The 14,857-nt window shown below is 38.4% G+C and overlaps 1 protein-coding gene across 2 annotated transcripts in view; it reads left to right on the top strand.

The window, feature by feature from the left end:
• Positions 1–14,857, top strand: part of LOC127640097 (septin-7-like) — a 37,035-nt gene that overhangs the window by 20,449 nt on the left and 1,729 nt on the right. For both annotated transcript variants that reach the window (XM_052122495.1, XM_052122494.1), the window contains exons 4-12: positions 2,281–2,381; positions 2,809–2,943; positions 5,600–5,717; positions 6,446–6,538; positions 6,858–6,954; positions 12,623–12,674; positions 14,003–14,128; positions 14,260–14,395; positions 14,598–14,743. In XM_052122495.1, coding sequence (XP_051978455.1) covers positions 2,281–2,381; positions 2,809–2,943; positions 5,600–5,717; positions 6,446–6,538; positions 6,858–6,954; positions 12,623–12,674; positions 14,003–14,128; positions 14,260–14,395; positions 14,598–14,743 — 1,004 coding nt within the window. The remainder of the gene's footprint in view (positions 1–2,280; positions 2,382–2,808; positions 2,944–5,599; positions 5,718–6,445; positions 6,539–6,857; positions 6,955–12,622; positions 12,675–14,002; positions 14,129–14,259; positions 14,396–14,597; positions 14,744–14,857) is intronic.

The raw sequence follows: 14,857 nt of genomic DNA, 5'->3' as shown, positions 1-14,857 counted from the left end.
GTGACTTTCCCATCACTCAAGGGCAGGGAAGTTTTCTGGGACAACCCAGCCCTTGCTGACGTTTAAATGGAGCCACTTTCAGTCCTGTTGTACCATGGAGAATGAACTTAATAAACAGCCAAACACTGGACCTTTGCTGCACTCAAGTTCAAGGTTGAGGTTCAGATCCAAGTGGTTTTCGACCCTTGTAGTAGTTTAGATGACATGAACATAGGGCCTATTTAAAGAAAGTCTGTCGACTCTGCGGTCACCTTAGTAACACCCTAGGCAGCTATTTCCAGTTATGCAAGTATGGATTTCCAATCTGATGTTTCTATAACATGTCAAGGCAGCAATTAAAACTGAATGGTGTTGTAAGTGAACATTAGTAACAGTAAAGACTGACTGTAATGGGCTTGCAATGGCTGCCGCTTGCATATGTCTGGGAAATCCATGAGACCATAGACTGTCCCATTTGTAATTTTATGATTCTGAAGGATATTCCAGAGTACTTCCATTGCACAGCAGTCTAAGGAAATACCTTTTTTTCTACATATGCCATGTTGAGCATTGTGATTTTCAACAAGTGGCCTGTGTCCTCCGCATACTATCTCTTATCGCTTGAAGCATAGTATGTTATGAAGTTGGGCCAGGTTTTGTAGTGCACCTGATTGGTCTCCTTAGTTTGGGTTTGTTTAGGGATATTTGCTTTTCTCAACATTATGTAGAAACCTACCAAATACAGCCTCCACATCATCATGCAGGTTGGATCGAATGACTGTGGAATCTATCACCCAACATCTAAGCAAATCTCTTCTGGTTTGGAGAGATGATGCAAAACCATGCAGTATTGCTGACTGCCACTGAATTTCAATGAAAGGTTCATCCAAGGCTCCACCCCTCTATCATTGCAATATGATGGCTTGACAGAAGCTTTCAAGATTTCGTCCCTTTACTTTCCATTGACTTACTTGTAACCTTTCACATAAGAGATCTCTTCAACATCTTAAAGCTTTTCATGTCCGCACATTCCTCTTCAGTCCATTTTATCCTTCTCTGGCTTTTTCCCTGATGGCAGCATGCCGTTGCCCTTTGTCTCAAGCCATTCCACCATGAATGCCCATGGTATAATTTGCCATCCTGACCAAAAGCCATGTTTTGATGTGTGGCTGTCTAGTCCTCTGTGGTCAGTTTAGGCAGGACACTGAGACAGCGGCAAGAGTATTTATATTCTATGTCTGTGTTTTTCATAGTGGCCACACGAGGGCAACTCTGGTTGTGTCGAATGAATGTCTTGACATTTTTGTGGCTTTGTGTTTGTAAGTCTTAATTTTTTTTTTTTTTATGTTGGTGCAATCTTAAGTGGCCCGATATGCCTCATAAACATCATGCGTGTGAAAGGAAGACTTTTATGATGGTTCACTCCTTTTTCAGTTTCTCTTGTTTTGTCTTTCTCACTATTTCTTCCCCTTTTGCTCTCCCTTCTAACATCTTTTCCTCCCTCCCTCACATTCAAAATGTACTAAAAACAGTTGTCAGATAGGTTTTGGTTGATTGTGTTAATGGGGAAGTGTGTATGTGTTTGTGCATGTGTTATGGATAATGAGAGTGTAGTTTTAGTAAAAGAGGGTCAGTCAAAAATAGCCAGGCCTGTGAGAATAAACCATTTTTAGTGAAAGAAGCTGAAATAACTTCACGAGATGATGAAGCTGAATTATAATTTTTTTTAGATGACTACCTCTATTTCTGATCTCTGAGAAATGGGTTACTGGCCTAACCTAGAATGGAACTAACACACATGGTTATATCTGTGTAAGAACTTCTGCTATGCGGAAACTCCTACGAGAATGCATTTGCTGCTACCAAGGTGCAAGGTTTGGGGGTGTGTTGGGGGTAGGGTTAGGGTTAATCTCACAAGAATTTTGCAGCATAAGTGTTGCCATCAAGAATGTCACACAGACTTTTCTTTTGTTATATGGATCTTTCATAAGTCCTTCTTTTCATAAGATGGGACCTATAAATCCAAGGTCTTATCCAAGCTATATTTATGCTCTAGAATCGTCTACGACCTTTGCATATGCATTTTTAGTCTAATGCGATGGGTAAGAACCCATATGCAAACAAATATAAATATTAACCAAACACAAACTCCCATTCTGCATGCAGAATTGATTGTGGTTTGATTAGTGAGCATTCAGTTAGTATCTCTTTTAATAGCGTGAATCTGGTACCAACTGGCAATTAGGGCATCTTGGGGTAAGTCACATATACTTTAATAAAAAATGATGGTCCTGATTTCAGGTGGAACAGTCCAAAGTACTGATAAAGGAGGGAGGTGTTCAGCTCACGCTCACCATCGTAGACACACCAGGCTTTGGAGATGCAGTGGATAACAGCAACTGGTAAGTGAACTCGTATCCCAACGTAATATGTGGAGACAACTGTAAGTAAGCCATTCATGGGTTGCGTTCACTGAAAGATGTAGACATTGCTCTATTTGAACCAATGGAGTGTGGGACGGGATTATATGTTTGGTTGACCAATGGCTGATTGGACAATAGTTTAAAAAACTTTGAGAACAGTTATTATTTTTACCGTTATTATTTTTGCTTGTCCGTTTGTTGTCACCAGTGGTGTAGAAATATCACACACTACCTTAAAATATATTTCGGGGATTTTTCATATTTTTGGTGATCTTGTCCAGTTACGTAATCTTTTTATATTAGACAATTTATTTGACACAAACATTTGATTTGTTACCATAAACGGAATGGTTTTGATTTATTTTGAGGATTTTCTCTTTCATTTCACCTCTTCCTTATTTTTCAGTTGGCAGCCCGTCATCAACTACATCGACAGTAAGTTTGAAGATTTCCTGAATGCAGAATCCCGTGTAAACAGGAGGCAAATGCCAGACAACAGAGTTCACTGCTGCTTGTACTTCATTGCCCCCTCTGGCCATGGGTAGGAACTGCACCCTCTAGGCATGAAGTTTGGCATGAATCAACCAGCTTAAAATAAAGACGCCCCATACACACACACACACACACACAAATTTTGCATTAGGTCAGCAGTGGGATGATGATGGAATTTTGTACATGAATACTGTACAAAAGCGGTAAAATGAAGGCATTAGAACATGCAACTATGAACACCCTTTTAATAAATCTATTAACAGGGTGAACGAGAGACAGAGTGAGAGAATACCAGCACAGATGGAGATGCATACTACCCACACCCAGATCAAAAAATCTTACATAATGCCCACTAAACTCAGCAGGTTTGACATATGATGGCCGTTGACACACTAATTAGTCATTAATAATTAGCAAATCAGACCCATAAAGAGCATTTGGAAAAAATTTCAAAATGTAGCTAAAACCATGGGCATATTTTTAGTAATGAAACAGGTGAAATTATGAGAGTTTCTTTAAACAACATTATGAATTATGTAATGTAATAACATTATCTTTCATCTTGAATAAAACGGAAGATAATGTTTTTACTAAATTAATTTGTTACAATAGCAACACTTAAATTTCAGGTGGAATAAACAATAAAACATCATCACACAATAAAGGAAAAACATGTAGAAATATATAATTACAATTAAAATAAAATGACCATAAATTTTAAAAAAAATATGCGCAAGGACCAGTTAAAATAGTTCACTGATAGAAGTGGTAATAATGTCAATATGAAGCTTTGCAAGAGCTGTTTTGCATATTTGTTGTTGGGAATGTCTATTACAGTGTCATTGTTTACATAACTGAAGCACAAAATGACATATAGAAACTATGCATATTGATTTTGTGTTCTGTTGAGTGTAGATTTTAAGGTAGTCATCTATATTTGTGATGTAACATGCCATTAAAACCTGAAAAAAATCCATAAGTTCCATAAGACTTTACAGTTTATAGAGAATACATACACTGCTCTGCATAGAATGCAAGGCACTGTTTACTTATACATTTACATATGGAATAATCTGACTCTTTGTGTTCAAACAGCAAGGCACATTCTCTTGCATGCCCTTTTTGGGATGCCACCAAGAAGCAAAATCCATATCTCGTTTACATTTGTGTTGCCTCTTGAGTCTTGACATTCCTCAAATATATAAACAGCCCCTCAGCTGGCCCCGGCCCCCCAAAGCCACACAAACATACACACAAATCCAACTCGGTGTAAAGAACAGTCTCTTTGTCTGGATTCCCAAATGAAAGTGACAGAGACACAGTGAACAAGTCTTCATTCCCTGCATGACATAATTCCACTAGTTTGGAGGGACAAGATGAGAAAACATTCAGTGTTCTGCATTAATGCAGCCTCTCTGCTCTTGTCTGTTTATTCATGCCTGCTTCTGGGACTTGTTTCAGTTCTGTTGCATCACTTCAAAGGACAAAGCTCATTTATGTATTTGGTTTATGTGTAAGCTTTTCCGGCTTATCCAATATTTTATTGAACCTTTTTTGGTTGTTATTATTATTCATTATGGTTACGTAACTGATCTGGAAAAGGTGTATTTGTTACATTTTATATTGTTTTCATTATACCATATACAGTCATTATAGTCCGTCCCTACTTTTACTTATCAAAATTACATTTTGATATACATTTTTATTTTAAATGTTATATTCATTCATTAGTTTTAATTTGGAACAGGTTATTTAAAAAAATAAATAATTTGGAATCACACTAAATTAGTTATACTTTATTTTCTGTGTCTATAGCTTCTTTTCCACCATTGGGCTGAATGATTGTGAACACGGTACGGAACGGTTAAAGTGGCATTTCCACTTGAGCACCGTTCAGCACGGCACGTATTGAACCATGCTGGTTGAATGGCTTTAGTACTGGGTGACTCGTTTAGTGTATCATCATGATTTTATTATGATGGATTAACTATTATTGCAGCCTGCGTTTATTTTTCTGTATACGTTTTTCGTCAGGGAAGTAGATTACTAGCTCATTTAAACTCAAAATACATAATGTATAATTTGTTGTTCTCGCTCTCAATGGGGCGCGTGGTAATTTGTGCGTGGATTGCGGAGAATAGCGTGAGTCTCCACATGCTGGGAGTCTCCATGGTGTCACATGATAAGATGTGTGGATTGACTGTCTCCTCAGCGGAGGCAACTGAGACTTGTTCTCCGCCACCCTGATTGAGGTGTAACCGCGCCACCCCGAGGACGGGGAAATGTAGTAAATAGAGGGACTAAAGGGCAATGCTTGGCACTTTGCACATAATATGGTATGCCGTTAAATGGTTTTTGCAGTATTCAAATATAACTACAATATAATAAAAAATATTAAGGATACCTTTTTCAATCATTTACAAATCATTACATTTTAAAATTCATCCTTTAACTAGAAGATATAACCCCTGAAATAACAGTACCTATTCACCAAATATAATGATCTCACTGCATGATTGTGAACGTGTTTTTCATGATATAGCTGGCACTATATTGTGTAATATTACTTGTGACTGACTTGTCTGTCACAAGTAATCTGTGTTAACAGGATCACTGCACTGCAAATTACTTCCTGAAATCTCCCTAAATCCACTTTATTTTGAACAACTAAAGTTGATTAGTGAAGAGACGTTCCATTTTTTCAGACTGAAGCCTCTGGATATCGAGTTCATGAAGCGTCTACACGACAAAGTCAACGTCATCCCCCTCATCGCCAAAGCAGACACGCTCACACCGGAGGAGTGCCAACTTTTCAAGAAACAGGTGCGTGGCGCTGTGTGTGTGTGTGTGGCGTTGTGTGTGTGTGGCGTTGTGTGTGTGTGGCGTTGTGTGTGTGTGGCGCTGTGTGTGTGGCGCTGTGTGTGTGGCGCTGTGTGTGTGTGTGTGTGTGTGTGTGTGCTCTGTGTTTGTGTGTGTGTGGCGCTCTGTGTGTGTGTGTGTGTGGCGCTCTGTGTGTGTGTGTGTGTGTGTGGCGCTGTGTGTGTGTGTGTGTGTGTGCCATGTGTGTGTGTGGCGCCGTGTGTGTGTGGCACCGTGTGTGTGTGTGTGTGGGGCGCTGTGTGTGTGTGTGTGTGTGTGTGTGTGTGGTGCTGTGTGTGTGTGTGTGTGTGTGTGTGTGTGTGGCGCTCTGTATGTGTGTGTGTGTGGCGCTCTGTGTGTGTGTGTGTGTGTGGCTCTGTGTGTGTGTGTGTGTGTGTGGCTCTGTGTGTGTGTGTGTGTGTGCTCTGTGTGTGTGTGTGTGTGCTCTGTGTGTGTGTGTGTGTGTGTGGCGCTCTGTGTGTGTGTGTGTGTGTGGCTCTGTGGCGCTCTGTGTGTGTGTGTGTGGCTGTGTGTGTGTGTGTGGCTCTGTGTGTGTGTGTGTGTGTGGCTCTGTGTGTGTGTGTGTGTGTGTGTGTGTGTGTGTGTGGCTGTGTGTATGTGGCTGTGTGACTTTAGATATCACAAGTGATGTTTCTCAGTTCTCCCTAACCATACTGTTCTCTCATCATTAGATTATGAAGGAGATCCAGGAGCACAAAATCAAGATCTACGAGTTTCCAGACACAGAAGACGATGAGGACAGCAAACTTATTCGCAAAATAAAGGTGCAGACACACGACAGCTGAAAGGGACAGTTCAGCCGAAAATGAAAATTGTCATCATTCCCTCACCTTTTAATTTACCAACTATGTTCATTTGTTTTCTTTATTAAGGTCTGTAATTTACAGAGTAATTATTTAGATCAATTTGAGGTTTTCATTATTGATTATATGCAAGCTGCTACAGAGCTAATTTAGTTGTTTGGTCCTGCTGTGACTCTAAAGTTCAATGAGAACCTTCATCAGAACTCCTGCATCCGTTCACTTTCTCTCTATGTGTGGTCGATACAGGCTTTCTGTAATTAACTGTGGTTTGTATCAACAGGAGAAGATGCCTCTGGCTGTGGTCGGTAGCAACGTGGTGATCGAAGTTAACGGAAGGAAGGTCAGAGGGCGCCAATACCCCTGGGGTGTGGCAGAAGGTATGTGCTGAATTACCAGCATCTGAGTTTGTTGTGAGGTCTGAAACCTTTTTAGTGTATAGTTCACAAACCACTATGATTTTCTGTTGCAGAACTCTAACAGAGAGATTTTTAAGTTTTTTGTTACAATAAATAAGGACTGAAGCTTTCAGGCTTCAAAAAGGAAGTAAGAGCTATATAAAAAAATAGTTGTCTTTAAGACTCTTAAGGCTGTCAAATAAAAAAAAAGTAGTTTTGCTAAAAATTGAAACATTCAAATGCTAAAATGAGGAGATAATGTTGATTTAAAAATCTGATGTCTTTTTTTCCCTACCTGAAATAATGGCTTTGAAATGATAATATAATTTGAATGTAGTTTCATAGCCATGGTGACTTGCACGCTATATTCCAAGTTATCTGATGCCATTTCATAGCTTTGTGTGAGGAAAACTATCAAAATGTACTTCGTTATTCACTGATAAATTTCCCATCCAGTGAGCTGTTAACCACTGTGACCTCAAGAACTGAACATGGGTGAAACATTCAGACCAACCAATTTAGAAATTTTGCATCCTTTTTGAAGCTTAAAAACTTCAGTCACTATTTGTTGCAACTGTATGGGAAACAGTCATCAAAATTTCACCATATATGCTCCCTAGAAGAAAGTCATGTTGGTTTGGAACATTAGGATGAGTAAATGATGACAGAATTCTTATATTTGGCTGAACTAGCCCTTTAAAGGGAATGGAGCTGTTTTGATGCAAATGGACTGAACACTGGTTTCAAGAGGCTTGCGATGCGGGCTTGCTGGAAAATCTCCCTCCCAGGTCGAATGTTCCACTGGAGGGATTCTGGAAAAGGGAGGGGGACGAAGTTTATCCTCAACTTTAGTTTCACCAGATTCAGAACTTCATTAAGTCCTTGTGAGAGAACGAGACAGTCACCCCCTATTATCATCACAAGCCGCAAATGACTTGTTGTGGTTGTTACATTTTCCCCACATTTCTTTCTTTCTTTACGAAGCTCCTCCCTGAGTAACTTTTTTTTTTCTTTTTTCTTTTTTCTTTTTTTTTGAATTGTTGTTCTGTGGTGAGTGAGTGTGTCTTGTTATTTTCCCTCGGTTGTTTACGTGTCATTCTTTCTTTTCTCTTTTTTTCTTTCTGTCTGCTCTTTACCATGACTGACAGAGGGCGTTATTGGTAAACAAAACAATTTTTTCATTTGTACGCTCTTCTTTAAGGCCTCTCCTTCCCTCTTCCTCTTCCACCTTCTGTGCTGAATCTATGCTGATTGTCAAATTCGTGCTCTATAAATAGTCGTGCAGCAACCTAAGCTGCAGTCCCATAGAAAATAGCAACACTGCTCTCTAACATGTTTATAGGTTCTTAATTACCCCTTATAGGACTGGGCGATATTGTATTTTTTTTTTATAAATAAATTAAGAAATGTCAGCCATTTCTCAGTAATCAAAAATATTTGGACAGTTTTGGACACTTAAAATGCATCATACTTAAAGTGGACATGACATGAGGAATAACATTTTCCTTGATATGTTGACAAATAAGAGGTCATTGTTCTTTAAAAAACTTTTAAATTAAAGCGAGTAAAGACGCTGACTACCACCCCTTGAGTTGCGACTTCCAATCCAGGGCGTGCTGAGAGACTCCAGCCAGGTCTCCTGACCCAAGCAACCAATTTGGCCTGGTTGCTATGGAGGGTAGTGTCACACTGGGGCAACTCCTTATGGACACTATAATGTGTGGTTCTCGCTCACGGTTGTGTGCGTGGTGAGTTGTGCATGGATACCTTGGAGAATAGCGTGACGCATCCACACACGCTATGTGTCCACGGTAATGTGCTCAACGAGTCACGTGATAAGATGCGTGGATTGACTGTCTCAGACACGGAGGCAATTCGTCCTCCGCCACCCGGACAATTTTGGTGAGAATAATATTCTGAGATGCAGGTTGGCGCTGTTTTGGCAGCACAAGGTACATACACAATATTAGGCAGGTGGGTTTAATGTTGTGGCTGATCGGTGTGTGTGTGTATATACACTCACCGACCACTTTATTAGGTACACCTGTACATCTGCTTATTCATGCAAATATCTAATCAGCCAATCATGTGGCAGCAGTGTAATGTATAAAATCATGCAGATATGGGTCAGGAGCTTCAGTTAATGTTCACATCAACCATTAGAATGGGGAAAAAATGTGATCTTAGTGATTTAGACAGTGGCATGATTGTTGGTGCCAGACAGGCTGGTTTGAGTAGTTCTGTAACTGCTGATTTTTATTAACAGTCTCTAGAGTGTAAAGAGAAATCCAGCAAGAGACAGTTCTGTGGATAAAGAACTGATGGTTTTGTGATGAGGTGGAGGGCAACTGGCAGCTGCCCTGTATGCGTTTATGTTTGTGTGTCTTTTGAGTTTGTTTATTAAAAATATTACTTTGATGCTTCGTCCGGTTCCCGCCACCTCCTTTCCATTGAACCCTGTTACAGGCTTGTTAATAATAGAGGTCAAAGGAGAATGGCCAGACTGGTCCAAGCTGAAAGGAAGGTGGCAGTAACCCAAATAACCACACGTTACAACAGTGTTATGGAGAAAAGGATTTCTGAATGTACAACACATCGAACAATGAAGCGGATGGGCTACAGCAGCAGAAGACCCCTCTGGGTACCACTACTGCTGCTTTGGGTACAGGCTCACCAAAACTGGATTGTAGACGATTGGATAAACTGGTCAGACGAATCTTGATTTCTGCTGCGATATACAGATGGTAGTCCCACAGCAGCCTCAGCTTTCTGTTCTTGGCTGACTGAAGTGGAACCTGATGTGGCCTTCTACTTTTGTAGCCCATCTGCCTCAATGTTCGACGTGTTTTGCATTCTGAGATGCTATTCTGCTCACTACAGTTGTAAAGAGGGGTGTCTGAGTTACCATAGCCTTTCTTTCAGCTTGAAGCGGTGACATTTTTTCCCCATTCTGATGGTTGATGTAAACATTAAATGAAGCTCCAGACCCGTATCTGGATGATTTTATACATTATACTGCTGCCACATGATTGACTGATTAGATAATCGCATGAATATGTAGATGTATAGGTGTACCTCATAAAGTGTTCGGTGAGGGTATATATATATATATATATTAGGGCTGTCGATTTAACGCGTTAATTCAATGCGAACTGCCCCGGACGACGGAAGATTCCTGAAAAATGCAAGCTTGTAGTACCACCTGTTTACTCCAGAGGGCAGTAAGTGAAATTTCAGCTGTATGAGCAATGCGCAGTGTATACAGTGAAGAAAACACTTCAGTAGGCAGAACAACACAAACATGCGTTACGTTCTTGCGTTCAAAACACTTGAAGGAGCCCAAATGCGAACTAAGGGATCTCAAGAAGTGTTTAAAGATTGAGTATTAAACTATATTTAACTTGACACGGTGACCTAAACATTTTGTTTATGACGCAATGAACCTGAGACGCTACACAAGCATGTCTGACGCTGGATTGAGAGTGTGCAAAATTTGGAAATTACTCATAAATATTTAATCACGAATAAAATCAAAGAAATTTCCTTCAAACTTATTTATAAGTACTACCTCACTAATTATTTTCTTGTAGAGTTTTTTAATTGTGATGTCGATATATTCTGTACATTTTGTGGTCTGCAGGCTTGTTTTTGGTCTGATTTCTGCAAGATTGTTGGAGATCATATCATTCCCAGCTTTCAACTTTGTTTTGAAAATGTTTTATTCGTGTTTTTTAGCTATGTCTCTTCATAAGAAATATTATTTGATTAATGTTCTGCTTTTGTTGGCAAAGTTTAGAAGAAATATATCACGTCTGAACAGCTGAATTCCTCATCCATTTTGCAATTGAATTCTGTTGGTTTTATTTAGCCAAATTAAAAGTCTCCCTGTTCATTATCAAGCTACAAGACTACTTGCCAAATAAAGAAAGAAAGAAATAGGTGTGAAACATTGATTTGAGTTTAAATTATTTTCTTACTTTCAGAGATCACAGATTTAAAGGAGAATTAGGAAAGACTGCCAACAGATTTACATGAGCACTTGAGCGAAGACACGTTTTGATCTGATGCACTGAAATGAACAGTTCAAAAAGGAAAGATGCAGTTAAAGTATCTCCTAATGGTGTCAAACAAGGAGAGGGTGGAAAACTAGCCAACTTGCACTGTCTTGGAAAAATAACTGGCAAAATTAAAAGCGGCTTAAAATATCCATGATATTGCTTCATTTTATATCACAATAAACTCATATATATTCAAAATATCGCCCAGCCCTACCCTTATGTTAAACAAAACCTTGCATCCACAAATGCATGCCTCCCATTACTTATGTCCAACCCTCATTTTGATGTAAATACATTGAGGGGTACAAAATGTATCTTAAATCAAGGGTTCAAATTTTTTTTTTCTTTACATACATTCATTTTTGGTTACACAAGTTGACATTGTTAGTCATAAGCATTTGCCTCGGAACTCTGATGCGGGGTTGACTGAGTGCTAATGTTTCCATCCTAACCTCTGAACAACACTATTCTAACCATCAAACTAAAATGACCCAGTATCTGGGACATCAGTTGGAGGCACCATCCATACCTGTCAGCATCAGGAGTGTTATGTTGTCCCATTTAAAAAAATAAATAAATACATTGTTAGAAAAATTACAAATCCCATGATTACTTTGGCAATAAGGCTCCACCCCCATGCCCCTCCTCCCAGATCCATTGGCTGGTCTCTCTCTGCTTGTCATGGCTGTCATGTAACCCTTCCTACAACACACCATTTTTTAGATTTAGTAGCTAATGAATCACAGGTTTTGTGGGGGTTCCAACAGAAGAGACTTTTGGCTTCTTAGTCCCACCCCTCCAACTGCTCTCTCACAGGTAGGTGGGTGTAGCAGATGATTGACACATGGGGTGATCAATCAGCATGAGTTCTGCACATAGGTAAGGTGCTCACTTCGTAATGGTCCAGGTTAGATTTACAGGATAATAAGTGACTACAAACTTCCATCCTTTAACCATCTGTAAGAAAGCAGTGTCTCTGGTCCTTTTTCAGAATCCCGTGTGATTGACAGTTGTTTGATCATGCTTATGGTCATGTGATCGTGCATATGATCACATAACAGTTGTTTGAACTGCTAACCTGCTTTTTTATTTTCATGACAGACCGTTTAACCTTTTTTTCATCTGCAATGTTATCTCATTTAAAAAAAATATTTAAGCTGCCAACCAACTGATCTGTGTGCTTGGTTTTCCATTTGTTCAGCATATGTTTATTTGATTGTTGCCTGTTTAATTGTGTTGTCGACAACCTAAATGTCTGCTTTTCATTGTATAGTTTGTCATTGTGTTATGATGTTTTTATGTATTTTAAAAATGTGTTTTTTTTTCCCATATTAAGTGTCTATCATAACCGTGTACCTGCACAAAAATAACCGTTTCATAGTCAGTTTTTAGTGTTACACTTAACAATTTGACAGCACTACATGTTATGATCCCTGAGATGAATATACAATTTGTAATAGTTCAAAATAATAAGTTTTAATAATAATAAAAATTTCACAAATTAAAATTGACAAAGGAAATTTTAGTAAATGAGGTCATTCAGATGGTGTTTTTGTTAATGGGCTAAAATCTTTGTTATCTTCCTGTTTCAGTGGAGAATGGTGAGCACTGTGACTTCACAGTCTTAAGGAATATGCTCATCAGGTAAGAAACAGCTCATGTTTGTTAGATTACTAGATGCATTAGATAAATTGCTGGAACATTCTACCTTATGTCTTTTAAACTTTTATATTTGTAATTAGATTCATTAGAGAATGAAGAGGAATGCTTCACATTGTTACATTTCTTGTAACAACTTCAGGCACTTTTAACACTGTTAACTTCTATAAAGTAAATTCTCGTTAAAACATTCACCCTCTCATTCATTTTTGTCAACAATGTCCAGCACCGTATTTACATGCATCACAGGAACTTTTATGTAATTTTGTTTCTGAAAGCCATGAAATTTCCCACCACAGTGTAATTTCTGCCACATCTCAAATTCTCTATTGTTTAATGAAATTCTGTTGTGGAAGTCATATTTTACATACCGGTATTTGGTTAATGGTGCTAATTTTAACTCTAAATACACAATTTTATGATTATTTCACATTATTTTGATTTGGAAATGACACCCAATAAAAATATTCTGGATAAGTGTTACAGTATTTACCTTAATTGTTTTCAAACATCACTTTTCCTTATTATCTAAAGCATGCTCTTCACTGACACTTTCTCAACTTGGTTAACAAACACACTAACTAAAAATGAATTATGGTGTGGCGGAAATGACGCCACGACTGTTTGACATGCTTTACTAAAGAAATGTATAGAAATTATTTTCACACAATAACTATTGAAACGATTTTATTTATTTTACCCTTTGTGTATATTATCGCAGTTTTAAACATGTAATAATTAGCATTTTCTATAATGGATTTTCATAGATTAATATTGAATGTCGGGACACGGATAAAACCAAAACATATATACATAACAATTTACAAAATATAAATTATGAAGGCCTGGAAAGAAGTTTACAAGATTTGTCAAGTTTTAATGTGACCTTTTATATAACAAAAAATGCATCTGTTGGTTATCTATCAATAGTTACACTTTACAATATGGTTACATTTGTTAACATTAGTTAACAACATTAGTTAACATGAACTAACTAATACTTTTACAGCATTTATTAATCTTGGTTAATGTTAATTTCAACAAATAAGTTGTATATGATAACATTAGTTAATGCACTATGAACTAACAATTAATTAACAATGAAGAATGGTATTTTTATTAACAAAGATTCATAAATGCTGTCAAAAATATATATTGATAATTGTTTGTTCGTGATACCTAATGGATTAACTATTAATGGAACCTTATAGTAAAATGTTACCAAATCAACCAGTTACATGAAATTGGCCAATTTTGAAGAAATTACCTTTTATTGAAATTTTCCCTGTGTCATCCATCTGTTGCTGTTCCAGGACTCACATGCAGGATCTGAAGGACGTGACTAATAATGTTCACTATGAAAACTACCGCAGCAAGAAACTTGCAGCCGTCACCTGCAACGGGGTCGATGCCACCAAGAACAAGGGCCAGCTGACAAAGTACAAAAACTGTTTTATTTTAGTTTTTTAGTTAAATGTCGATAACTTATCATTATGGTGCCTCCAGTTGGTTGCATCAGAGCTATGTATGTGTTTTCTGACTGTTATTTGTTGTGATGTCACTATTGTAGGAGTCCACTGGCTCAGATGGAGGAGGAGAGGAGGGAGCACGTGATGAAGATGAAGAAGATGGAGACTGAGATGGAGCAGGTCTTTGAAATGAAGGTCAAAGAGAAGAAGCAAAAACTGAAGGACTCTGAGGCAGAGGTGTGTGTGTGTGTGTGTGTGTGTGTGTGTGTGTGTGTGTGTGTGTGTGTGTGTGTGTCCACTTTGATGCAGTGCATCTGAATTAAGCATTGTATCGCTTATTCTTTGATTGCCTTACCTTCATTCATTATATTTGCAGTACTTTGAATTGCTTATGTCACAGATGCTATACTGAGTTTGTTCTTGTTCTTCCTTGATGCAGTTGGAGCGACGTCATGAACAGATGAAGAAGAATCTAGAAGCCCAGTATAAAGAGCTAGATGAGAAGAGACACCAGCTTGAAGAGGAAAAAGCCAACTGGGAGACCCATCAACGCATCCTGGAGCAGCAGAAACTGGATGCATCAAAGTGGGTCTCTCTCTGTTCCTCAGTGTTCTGCTTCCTCTCTTTCTTAATGAGCCTTTCTGTCTCTACATTATTCAGTCCTTCAGACATTTATTTATTAATAAATAGGGAACTGCA

Source organism: Xyrauchen texanus, chromosome 49 (genome assembly GCF_025860055.1).
Source record: "Xyrauchen texanus isolate HMW12.3.18 chromosome 49, RBS_HiC_50CHRs, whole genome shotgun sequence".
Classification (NCBI taxonomy): Eukaryota; Metazoa; Chordata; class Actinopteri; order Cypriniformes; family Catostomidae; genus Xyrauchen; species Xyrauchen texanus.
This window is presented reverse-complemented; position numbering and strand designations above follow the sequence as displayed.